General features: G+C 32.4%; 1 protein-coding gene across 1 annotated transcript; it reads left to right on the top strand.

Annotated features, from left to right (window-relative positions):
* The first annotated feature begins 2062 nt into the window (after positions 1 to 2062).
* On the top strand, positions 2063 to 6491 carry LOC18443855 (CASP-like protein 4D1). Its single transcript, XM_020673248.2, has 3 exons — positions 2063 to 2310; positions 3077 to 3212; positions 6149 to 6491. Exons 1-3 carry the CDS (start codon positions 2156 to 2158, stop codon positions 6365 to 6367), a joined length of 510 nt encoding a protein of 169 aa, XP_020528907.1. The 5' UTR covers positions 2063 to 2155; the 3' UTR covers positions 6368 to 6491.
* The last annotated feature ends 6863 nt before the right edge of the window (positions 6492 to 13354 follow it).

Here is a 13354-nt window from a genome sequence, read left to right as displayed (position 1 = left end):
TCATAAAATGATAAAAGACTAGAACATCCCTAATTAACCATCTCTCTCTCTCTCACACCAGGAGGTATGTCGCTACAGCACATGAGACTGTATGGTATTGCAACCATCATCTCAAATTCTAAACAACCTGATGAAGTTTAGAAAGAGATTTCCCTACTCCCATGGGAGTAGAGTATTTATTTACTCCCTTGGGCAAAATACATGCTAGGGATGCATTTTAGATCTCAAAACTTGGGGATGTAATCTCTACATATACCAACTTGGGTAAAAAAATAAATTGAAATAAGCTCTCTATGTACTAGAAAAAACTGATAACTCAAGTTTGAATAGAGACTGTCCAATTTTTTTAAGGGCTAGATATGAGTGTCTCAAAACTCAAAATTTATTTATTTATTTTCTTTTGAAAATAGCATATGGTAATTCTTATATGATTCCCAAAATTTTAGACCAAATAAATCTTCATAAATAAGTGTGTTGAATGAGAAAGTAGTTACAAACTATGCTCCTGCGAGAGCATAATATACGTGCCCTTATTCTATATATCAAAGGATGAGATTTTTAGAAGGCGTAGTCTTTATGAAAACAAAATAAAGCCTCACCTGAAATCTTCATCCGAAAAGCACTTTCGGTAACAAAAATATCTATGATGGCTCTAAAATCAATTTCCAACACTGACAATCAAATTTGAAACTCAAAAAATAGTACAAAACACTTATTATTATAACAAAATGGATAATTTATTATAACATACATTATTTTTAGAGCTTAAAATCTTTTTTTTTTTTTTCACAACCATAATATTCAAGTCAAGATGATCGATGCAAAAGCTTTCCAATACTTGACTTCCACAAGTAAGGATTTACTATAGAGCTGCAGCCCCATCAAACCATTTTCCTATATGAAAATCTGAAAACTAGTTGGATTGGCGTACGGGGAACACAATGGTCAAATTGTAACTTACCCCAAATAAATAAGACCTAAAAATCTTTATTCTTATCACTTGAAGACCACCAAGTAACATTTGGTCGTTATTGGAAAATCCTTCATAACAAAACAAATGCCTCTTAATTTGGAATTGTGAAATGTATTGTTTAATATTGGGCCGGCACAAGAAACTACTTTTCGAGTCCATCTCATCTCTTAGGATGAGACAACCACAATAAATGATGATTCCAATGCCACGGTATTGAAATCATTAAAAATGATGAGGTTTCTATAGGACTTAGGTTTTATGAAAAAAAAGTACTGCCTCACCTAAAATATTGGTCTTGAAAGCACTTTCGGCAACGGTAGTCTATATGATGGCTCTAAAATCAATTTTCAATGCCGACAATGAAATTTGAAATTCAAAAAATGGTATAGATTTCACGGATCTATGAACACTTATTTTTAGGGTGAAATAGACGATCTAGACAATTTGTTACAATATACGTCATTTGTAGAGCTTAAAATCCTTTTCTTTTTCACAACCATAATGTTCAAGCCAAGATGATTGATATAAATGTTTTATAATGCTTTAGATGAATTATGACCTGGCGCTTTATTTGTTTTGATAAGGCTGCATCCCTATCAAACAATTTTCCTAAAAATAATACACACTTTTGAAGTGCATGTATAGTATAATCTTACATGACCAGGATGTACAGCTTCTCCCATGGGTAAATGATTGGTAGGATTTTTTTCAAATTGGAATTTTGGGGTCCATTTTAGGATCGTCGGGCAAATGTTTCGCTTTAGACTTTTAAAAATTGAGTTTCTAGATGCCTAGATCTTATCATCCAAAAATTAGATGCTCTAGCTAATCTTCAGATATTGAGTACATATATAGTACATGTGATTTTTTTTTCTTTTTTTTTACTTAATGATCATTTCTAGGTGTAAGAGGTCAGATCTCCAAATTTTGGGGTCTTAAAAGTGCTCCTCAAATAGTGTTTCACTCGAGGTACTGAATGCACAATATGCTCCCACAGGAGCATCCAATACTTTTGCCACACAAACATGAACGCAATTTCACTATATATTAAGAGTATAATCCCCATCACCAGGCATAACCAATATCAATCTCATAAGTCTAATAGAAGAATCTTGGTTGATGCCCCCTATATAATCACCATGCATTGAGGCTCTTTTCATCATTATCATCGACATTACTACTATGGGGCTTAAGAAGTTCTTCACCCCCCCTACTGTTCTACCTCTCCTAAGGCTCCTTACTTTGATCCTTGTTGCCATTGGAACCGTTATTATTGCCACCAATTCAATTGACATCGGGTATTGGAACCTCACATATAGATACTACACTACCTATAGGTACCTCCATCCCCATCTTTCCTCTCATTTTTCATAGGGCTACTTTGATTTGGTATTCCATTAATACAAACCCCAAATTGGGTTTGTGGTATGCTATGTATTGAATTCTCTGCTGCTATTCTTTTGATTTATGTGTTTTAGTGGAGAAATGGGCCATGGAAAGAGAGGTATTAAAATATGAGACATTTATCAAAATATGCATAACTTGTCAACTATTTAACATTTTAGTAATCTTCAAGAATTCAAATTCATGATTATGTATATTTTGAGGAAATGTATACAATGAGACCATTTATGTTTTATATAAGGTGGTCACAATCATCATTGACCATTAGATTTGAGACCGGGGTGGTTAAGGATGCATCATTGTTTGAGCACAAAGTTTAAAGTAAAATTTCTCGAATGTGACAATAAAATTTTATCTACTGGATTTCATGTTCAATGACCAAAAGTGATTATGACCTTGTACCAAAAGTGAATGGTTTCATAGTATACGATCTCATATTTTGATGGCTATTCTAGAATTAAATCCAAAGATATAGATAAAATGTTAAACAATTTATCTATTAGGTATACTTTGATAAATTTCCCTAAAATATTTTGAGTAAAACTACTTGTTTCTTATTTGCTTTTTCTAGGACTTTCAAAGACCAAAAAGCTCATAAAGCCCAAAATTATTTTTTTGTGTGTTTTGTGTGTCAATTTTCATTTGCCTTGTCTTAGTTTTAGGGCTTATAACTAAAGTCAAGTGAACTTTTTTTTGCAGATATGTGTTCACAGTAGGGGTCATAGTATGTATATACACCGTTATTCAGTTGCCCTTCGCCACAGTTTATGCCATCACCGGAAAGCAGTTACTTCCCGATGGATTCACAACCTATCTGGACTGCATATTGGATACTGTGAGCTTCCTTTTTGCTCCCTTTCTTCCATATTTTTGTTCATAATTTTTCCTAGTTTTCCTTTTTACAATATCCGATTGATTATTTAGAGAGAGAGAGACTGATTTATGGAGATAATTATTGAGGAAAACAAACTAAAATTTTACACTACCCAATGTCATATTCTTTGGGGAAAATGAAAGGCAGATTAGTTTCTGCATATCCACAAAAAGGTGCAATTTTTTTCTAAAATACTAAAAATAACCTTTGTATTCCCTATCTAAAATCATAATTCCAAATAACCCTCAAATTCATGGAAACCGACGGGCTAAAAGAAACTGGCGGTTAACTCCATCTGCAATTTTCTCATTATCCAAATTATAATATTTATCATTTTGGTGTTTTTAGTGACCCTTCATTAAGACTTAAAAAAGCTTCCCTTTTCTTTTACTTTTTTTGCGCCTCTCTCAATCTCCCTTGAGCCCTCATATCGCTATCCGATCTCGTAAACTTCATAATGAGGTTAAAACATCATCTCAAACTCTATTTATAGGAAGTATTGGAAAAAGGAAGAGGGTAAACATTATAATTTCGATAATAAAGAGATAAAGAGGGGGTTAAACATCCAATTTTTTTTAACTTGGAGGGGGTTGTGGGCTTTCTATGAACCGAAGAGATTATTTAGGATATAATTTTGGATAAAAAAAATGCATACATGTATCTGAAGACTATGAAATCTTTAGTTTATAATCCAATTAATAGGACGAGTACCAGAGTAAATGTCATGATGTCTAACTCTAAACTCCAATTTACAAGATTCTATGATGGGTTCTATAAAATTCTATTCATTTACATTTCATTTCTCCATATGCCATGCTCCCTTAACAGCAGACTATACATTTACTCCCTCTGGTAAAATACTAACTTTGGATTTTTATTTATTTATTTGGAGTTTTGGGATCCATCCAATGATAATTAGATGACTATTTTCAAATAAAAAATTTAGATTTCAAGTTCATAAACATCTAGGTCATTCTCTCAAAAATTAGACGGTTACGGTGCAATATTGGGATGATTCTTTCATTTTTTTTTGGAAAAATAAAGAGTGAGGATTTATTTTATTTTTTTCTTTGGGATTGTTTGCCAAATTCTAAAGATCACATGCCCAAAATTTGATATCAAAAAGATATTTCTAGCGTAAGTTTTACCCCAGGAATAAATAGATAATATACTCCTACAAGAATGGGAAATCTTTTGGCACTCTCTAATCGTCTCCAATTATATCGCGAATGTGCACACGATCCTGCTTTCTTCTCGTCTTTTTCTTTGTTTCTTTGGTAGTATGTTGAACCACACTGTTCATTAGCTTCAATACTATTGGTTTATTAAACTATACTGACGTTCAAATCTAGGTGTTGAGAAACTAAAATCTCGTTTTTGGGGTTTTAAATTGCTCATCTCAATTCCCACAATTCAATCTAAAACCTTTCCCTTCAAACTCTATGAAACACAAAATCTCTCTCTCTTCCTTTCCCTTTAAACCAGTATAGGAAAAATCGGGCAGTTCAAATTCTAACCACCCGGTTAGATCACAACTGGCCACTAGCCTGTTCCAGTTTCGGCCGGTTTTGGTGAACCGGCCAAGTATATTTTAAAAAAATATAAAAATCTAAAAAATAAGGGATTTTGTTTGTAATGTTTTTTTTTTTTTTTAACAATTTTATTTTATCATTTTGGCAAAGATTGGAAATTGTTTTGGCCATTAATATTTGTTTTTACATTTTTTCATCTTTGTTAAAAACTTTCAAAAATATCTTTAGATGCAAATCGATAATTTAAAATCCATTTTTTTTATTTATTTTTCAACTTCATTTGTATGCATTTTAGTTAATCATGTTTTAAATATACTTTTTATATTTTATTAAATTTTTATTTTTATTTTTTTAACGCGTTGTTGACCGCCCGGGATTTGCCCGATTTGACGATTGAACCGGCCGGTTTACTGGTTAGGTTGGTTGAACCGTCCGTCCATATCCAGTTAACTGTTCTGATTCAATTTTTTCTGTACTGCTTCAAACTCTATGATACATTCTCTCTCATCTCCTAGTTGTAGTAGAAAGGAAATCAAACAATTCATCTTTCTCTCAGTGTCACGGTAGACTTTTTGGTCCATCATCCCTAAATTATACAGTTAGTTAAAAAGCACCATCTGTCTTTCTCTTTTGTTCTAACATCTGTCCTCATTTAAAGAATCGGAACAAAATTGAGCTGAATATATTTGGTGATCCACAGATACATATCTTTTTTATGGAACTTTTGGATCTCTTTATTGTCGTGTTAGTTGCTTGTTTCTTGGGGTTTGGGGTTTATATAATGAAATTTCAAGGTATCCGGATTGCAGCCCCACAGAAAATCTCTATTCTTGGTCATTGGTGTTTGGATCCTCGAATTTAATTGGTTTGATTTTGGTTTCTTCTGTTTGTAATGACTCAGTAGAACTACAGTTTTCAGGGGTTTCAGGATGATAATTTTCCTCAAAAGAGATGACTTGTATGAAGTGTGAGGTTTGTAGGGTGTGATCCTCAAACAATCAAAGTAAGTCTGCACCTCTAAATCTTAATAAAAGATCTGGTGCAAGAAATCTTTGTGATAACTTAAAAAATCTATTTTCACTTCCAATTATGAAATTTAAAGCTCCAAAAATAATATAAATTAACTTGATATAGAATCCTTTAAATTTTTTGAAAATAAACGATCTAGATAATATGTTACAAAATGCACTATGTTTAAGGTTTAAAATTATATTATTCATATCCATACATCTCAAAGTTGAGACGATCTTGACGTCATAATAATCGTGTCAGATATATTTTTTGAGGTGCATCTTGCTTCTACACTATAAGGTTGACACCTTATATAAGTTTTTCCATGGTAACGACATAAATGCACTTTTTCAGGTGTCATGCTTTATGTTATCGATCGCGGCTTTTGTGAACATGGCGGTTTCTGCAGAGCTTCGGAAAACATGGGACGAATCGCCAAAATTTTCCGATTTTTTCAATGTTATGAAAATTTCAGCGGGGTTGCTCTTCATGGGATTTCTTTGCATGGTCCTACTGTGTGCTTTCTCAGCTGTAAAACTAGCACGGAGAACTATGAATGCCCCACAAGAATAAATTAGCTCTCCAGCTGTAAAACTAGCACGGAGAACTATGAATGCCCCACAAGAACAATTTAGCTCTCCATATGTCTTTATGATAAACACAATTTACTTGTAGTGGATCGCAAGACTTTAACAAACTTCAGGAGAGACAGAGAGGGACATAAAAATAACAACTTGGTGGTGCGTGCTTTCTTTAAAGAGAGAGAGAGGCCTAACAATAGCTAAGTTGGTGGTGAGTCATTTTTTGGAGGAGATGTCTTACACTTGCATTGTTAATCCTTTTTTGAAAGTGAATATTGTCTTCCCCAGTGGTTTAAAAAAAGGGTCCGTGCCTCGGATTGGGCACCCCAACAATTTATTCGAATCAGTGAATCGGCGATCTGGATAAAAAATAAGACTAATTGGTCGGATTTAGTCTTAAAATATATCCGAAAAAATTATTAAAATTCATTATAAATGCTGTTTTTTAGGAATCCAATAAAAAATGGGGTTACTTCATTAAGAACTTCCAATTTTTTACATCAATATGCGAATATTGATATGTTTTTTCTCTGCATAAACTACGGTTAGCCATTAAATTTATATCACACAAAAGGATAAGCATAGAATTATCATGGATGAAGTATATCATCATGTACGGATTACAATATAGAATATATTAAATCGATGAAAAAATGGTCACCAAAATCTCGAATTGGCAGAAAACTCCAATCCACTAAAAAAACCCAAATTATTACAACCTAACTAACTATTATTCAAAATTATTACAACCTAACTAATTATAATATTATATACTTAAATTGAAATTGTTGGTTTACATTTTATAATTATTTTACTATACAAATTAAAACAAATCCAAAATATCTTATAATATTATCTAAGTTAAAATATATTATTGACAACTGTAAAAAAAAATAGTACATTGCATAATTATAATGCAATATTTTTTTTCAAAAATCTAGTTTTTTAGGTTTCTATAATAAATTTAGTGGAAGAGATTCTTAGTAGAGAGAGAGAGATAGATTTTTCAAATTTATGTTAAAAACCATCATGTTATAAAAATAAAAAATTTGTTTTTGATAAGAACAATCAGAAGATGGTACATTTTAATTTTTTTTAAAAAAATGAATGCTGCCCTTGAAAATTCGAACAAGAAACCTCCACCATCAAAGACAGACATGATAACCACTACGCCACAACGCCATTTAACGTGTTAACTTTCAAAATAAAAATATATATTACCTTTCGAAACTGTTACCATGGGAATTGTCCCACATTGAAAAATTCAAGGACTAGTTATGGGTATAAAAGACCTGAGGACGCTCATCAACCACAAATGTATAGGTCGTGGGGCCTCCTGATGGTCGTGGTGACTCCCAATAATGGGATAACCCCCATTTTGAAAAATAAAAAATAAAAAAATCCTTCAAAAAATATCAAAAAAATATCCTAAGTACCTTAAGGCGGTTTACTATTGGGATTCGGGCAACGACTCATCGGAGTCTATGCTGACTCGACGATCCTTTTTCGGTAGAACCGAGGGCGGTTTACTGTACAAACTCGGGCAGAAAAGAACCGGCAATACTGTGGAATTTATTGGAATTGACTCGGGGTGATCGATTCCAGTGACGACTCGCTCGAGTCTGTGCCGACACGACGATTTTTAAATCACTAGTCTTGCCATTGTAATGTTAATTCTCTCCATTTTAATTGTGAATATAAAAAACAAAATACAATAAGATATTTTTCCAATCGAAATCTTTCATGGTAGAGATTCATATTAAACATTTGCTAATTCACGAAACACTTTTTTTAATATAATTATTATTCCTATTTTTATTTTATTTTTCATATTCATGATCTCTAGGTTACATATTATATATTCTTTAAAGATGAAGATCAAATTATTTTAAAAAAATATATTTATCGTCAAGCCTGCATTTCTACACTATGCATGCTGGCCGAATAGAAACGTGTCCTTGACTAATATAATATTTATTCGACGGGGCATATATTTGAGGGATTATAAAATCTCTTGATTTTATTTTATTTTTTATTTTTTTAGGTACTTCAGTAGGGAAGACAAACCCTCTTGTTTCAAATACTTTAAGAGTTAGTTTTTTGAAGGTGTTAATGGGATAGCGTGAGTCGAAATGGAAATCACAACGTGACCACTATGGTGTGGAATTTTTTTTTTGTATCTTCAATACGCTTCACCCCTCTACAACGACAATAAGTGACTTTTTTTTTTTTGAATGGTAACGTACGACTTATCATTAATTCATATGTAAAATACAAGATGTTCAAGTAAAGATACAAGATTACATAAATGAAGTAATTAACAGAGAGAGAGTATGGACTCCTCCTTTGGCAAGAATATCGACATTTTCATTCACCTCTTTATAATAATGTTGGACCATTGCTATAGATGTTGACAAAATATCCCAAATTTGATGAAAAATAGTCCTTAATCTCCAAGGAATTTGAGCCTTTTTCTTACTCTAGGCAATGACATTTGCCGAGTCTCTTTCGATAATCCTGCCCCATTCCAAAGCGTATAGCAATTTCAAACTTTCTAGTAAACCTCGTACTTCTGCCTCATTTGCTGTTGTGAACAACAAAGACCCCAGTAAGAAATTATAATGTGACCCAAATTATTTCTGATGAGTCCATCATAGCCAGCTTGCCTTGGATTGCCAAGTGAAGTTCCATCAAAATTAAGTTTAAAGGAATTCACTTGTGGTGGTATCCAAACAACCTCACTATGAGTGTTCGTGGCAACACCCATAGTCGCCACTGCCAAAGGATTGCTAATAGTAAGACTTTTAGGAATAAAGCCATATCCTTATGTGCAAGAAACTAATCAGCTGCAACTGCTAAAATGTTTGATTTTAATATAGACAGATATGCATTTATACTATCAAAGACTCTTATATTTCTCTCCTTCCACACATTTCAAAGAAGGCTAGCCCAAATAAATCTCAAAAGAATAGTTCCTATCTTTGAAATATTGGGTGTGATCTATTGGTCAAGAAGAGCTCTAACATTTTGGAGCAAACATAATGACAGATTGAGGCAATGTCAAGCCCAATCCTAAAGATATGTAACAAAAATGCATGAGAGGAAAAGATGATGCGAAGTTTCATCACTGTCATTGCATATGAAACATATATTGGTGATAATAAACCCCGTCCTTCTCAAGTTATCAAATGTTGCTAATTTATCTGAACACAAGATCCATAAGAATAACTGCATTTTAAGATGCACATGCAATTTCCTAATATTGAATAAAACAACATCCAACTCTTTTTCCACAATAAGTGACTTGTCTTCTCTTCCTTTCCACAAGGTTTTGCTAGACCTTTCCACAAGAAGTGACTTGTCTTCTCTTCCTTTCCACATGGTTTTGCTAGACCTTTCCAAAGTCATGTATTTTTTTTCCTTGAACGTACCTTTCAAACTCATTTCCCCCTAAAAATGCATCCAGAATTGGTAAAAGGGTTGATTTTTTCCTAATAGAAGATTCTGGCTTGATGCCCCTCCCTATATAATCACCATGCATCGAGGCTCTTCTCATCATTATCATCGACATTACTACTATGGGGCTTAAGAAGTTCTTCACCCCCCCTACTGTTCTACCTCTCCTAAGGCTCCTTACTTTGATCCTTCTTGTTGTTGCAACAGTTATTATCGCCACCAATTCAATTGCCATTCAGTATTGGAACCTCACATATATACCTATAGTACTTTTCCTCTCATTTTTCTTAGGGCTACTTTGAGTTTGTGGTATGTTATATGTTGAAAACTCTAATTCTGTTCTTTTAATTTATGTGTTTTAGTGGAGAAATGGAACATGGAAAGAGTGGTATTAAAATATGGGAAATTTATCAAAATATATTTTACATTTTAGTAATTTTTAAGTATTCAAATTCATGATTATATATATTTTGAGGAAATATATATAATGAGACCAAGGAGGTCACAATCATAATTGACGGTTAGATTTGAGATCGCGGTGGTTGATGATGCGTCATTGTTTGGATACAAAATCCAAAATAAAATTTATCGAATGCTAAGAATACAATTTTTTGTACTGGATTTCATGTCCAATGACCAAAAGTGATTAAGACCTTGTACCATAAGTAAATGGTATCATAGTATACAATCCCATATTTGATGGCTATTCTAGAATTAAATCCAAAGATATAGGTAAAATGTTAAATAATTTATCTCTTAAGTATACTTTGATAAATTTCCCTAAAATATTTTGAGTAAAACTACTTGTTTCTTATTCAACAATTCCTGCATTTGGGAATTTGGCAGAAAATTTGTTTTTTCTAAGACTTTCACAGATCAAAAAGCTCATAAAGCCCAAAATTATTTGTGTGTGTATGTTTTGTGCGTCAAATTTCATTTGACTTGGTTTAGTTTTAGGGCTTATAATTAAATTCAAGTGAACTTTTTTCGCAGATATATGCTCACAGTGGGGGTCATAGTATGTATATACACCGTTATTCGGTTGGCCGGCCTTCGCCGCTGTTTATGCCATCACCGGAAAGCAGCTACTTCCCGATGGATTCACAACCTATCTGGACTTCATATTGGATACTATAAACTTCCTTTTTGCCCCCTTTCTTCCATATTTTTGTTCATGTTTCTTCCTATTTCTTTCCTATTTTTCCTTTTTACAATATCCGATTGATTACTTAGAGAGAGACTGACTGATTTATGGAGATAATTGCTGAGAAAAACAAACTAAAATTTTGCCCTACCCAATGTAATATTCTTTGGGGAAAATGAAAGGCAGATTAGCTTCTGCATATCCACAAAAAGGAGCAATTTTTTCTAAAATACTAAAAATAATCATTCATATATCCCTATCTAAAATCATAATTTCAAATAACCCCCGAGTTCATACGGACCCATCTAAGTTAGAAGAAATTGGCGTTTAACTCTATCTGCAACTTTTTTATTACCCATATTACAATATTTATCATTTTGGTGTTTTTAATGACCCTTCATTAAAACCTAGAAAGGCTTTCCCGTTCATTCTTTTTCTTTTCTTTTTTTTTTTTTTCTTTTTCTTTTTTTTTCTCTCTCTCTCTCTCATTCTCCCTTGAGCCGTGATATCTCTATCCGATCTCGTGAACTTCATAATGAAGTTAAAATATCATCTCAAACTCTATTTATATAATGAACTATTGGAAACAGGAAGAGGGTAAACATTATAATATAGATAATTAAAAGATAAAAAGGAGGTTAAAGATCCAATTTTTTTAATTTGGAGGGGGTTGTAGGCTTTCCATGAACCCGAGGTTAATTGGGATTAAATTTTGGATCAAAAAATGCATATATGTAGCTGAAGACCACGAAATTTATAGTTCACAATCCAATTACTAGAACGAGTACCAGAGTAAATGTCATGATGCCTAACTCTATACTCTAATTTACAAGATTCAATGGTGGGTTCTATAAAATTCTACTCATTTACATTTCATTTCTCCGTATACTATGCTCCCTCAATAGCATACTATACATCTACTCCCTTGGGTAAATCACCAACTTCGGATTTTTTTCTATTTGGAGTTTTGGGATCCGTCCAATGATAATTAGATGACTATTTTCAAATAAAAAATTTAGATTTCGAGTTCATAAACATCTAGATCATTCTCTCAAATATTGGACGGTTACGGTAGAATCTTGGGATGATTCTTTCCTTTTTTGAAAAAATAAAGAGTGATGGTTTAAAATTTTTTTTCTTTGAGGTTGTTTGCCGAATTCTAAAAATCACATGCCCAATATTTGATATCAAAAAGATATTTCTAGAGTAAGTTTTACCCGAGGGAATAAATACATAATATACTCTCACAAGAATAGGAAATCTTTTGACACTTTCTAATCTTCTCCAAGTTATCACGAAGGTACACACCATCCTCCTTACTTCTTATCTTTTTCTTTGTTTCTTTGGTAGTATGTTGAACCACACTGTTCATTAGCTTCATTACTGTTGGTTTATTAAACTATACTGACGATCAAATCTAGGTGTTGACAAACTAAAATCTCTTTTTGGGTTTTTAAATTGCTCATCTCAATTCCCACAATTCAATCTAAAACCTTTCCCTTCAAACTCTATGAAACACATAATCTCTCTCTCCTTTCCCTTCAAACTAGTATAGAAATAACCGGGTAAACTCTATGAAACACATAATCTCTCTCTCCTTTCCCTTCAAACCAGTATAGGAAAAACCCGGCAGTTCAAATTCTAACCAGGTTAGATCACAACGCACTATTGGCTGGTTCCAGTTTCAGCCGGTTTTAGTGAACTAGCTAGGTATTTTTAAAAAAATATAAAACCCAAAAAATAAGAGATTTTGTTTGTAATGTCTTTTTTTTTATTCTATTATTATTATTATTATTATTATTATTATTATTATTATTGTTATTATTATTATTATTATTATTACTATTATTATTATTCTTATTATTATTATTATTATTATTATTATTATTATTATTATTATTATTATTATTATTATCATTTTGGCAAAGATTGGAAATTGTTTTGGCCACTAATATTTATTTTTACATTTTTTCATCGTTTTGAAAAATTTCAAAAATACCTTTAGATGCAAATCTATTCTTTAAAATCTTTTTTTTTTTTTCAACTTCATTTGGATGCGTTTTATTTAATTATGCTTTAAATATAGTTTTATATTTTATTTGTTGACTGTCAGGATTGAACCGGCTGATTTACTGGTTAGGCTGGTTGAACCGTCTATGTCCGGTTAATTATTCCGGTTCGATTTTTTCTACATTGCTTAAAACTACAATCCATGAAAACAAGAAAGAAGAAACAAATACAAAAGAAAGAGACAATCAACCACAACGCAATGATATACGTGGTTCGGCAACGTGCCTATGTCCACGGGAGATTAGAACTTCTTTACTGGCAATGGAGAATAGGATTACAAAAACTTCTTTACTGGCAATGGAGAATAGG

This window comes from Amborella trichopoda, chromosome 3 (genome assembly GCF_054954075.1).
Source record: "Amborella trichopoda isolate Santa Cruz 75 chromosome 3, AtrichopodaSantaCruz75HAP2 v2.0, whole genome shotgun sequence".
Taxonomy (NCBI): Eukaryota; Viridiplantae; Streptophyta; class Magnoliopsida; order Amborellales; family Amborellaceae; genus Amborella; species Amborella trichopoda.
This window is presented reverse-complemented; position numbering and strand designations above follow the sequence as displayed.

What these genes read in the sequence shown, in the direction of transcription:
- LOC18443855 (XM_020673248.2), top strand. Translation starts at nt 2,156, where the DNA reads ATGGGGCTTAAGAAGTTCTTCACCCCCCCTACTGTTCTACCTCTCCTA. An exon ending in AGATACTACACTACCTATAG is followed by an intron (nt 2,311 to 3,076) that starts GTACCTCCATCC and finishes TTTTTTTTGCAG; the next exon opens with ATATGTGTTCACAGTAGGGG. An exon ending in TGGACTGCATATTGGATACT is followed by an intron (nt 3,213 to 6,148) that starts GTGAGCTTCCTT and finishes GCACTTTTTCAG; the next exon opens with GTGTCATGCTTTATGTTATC.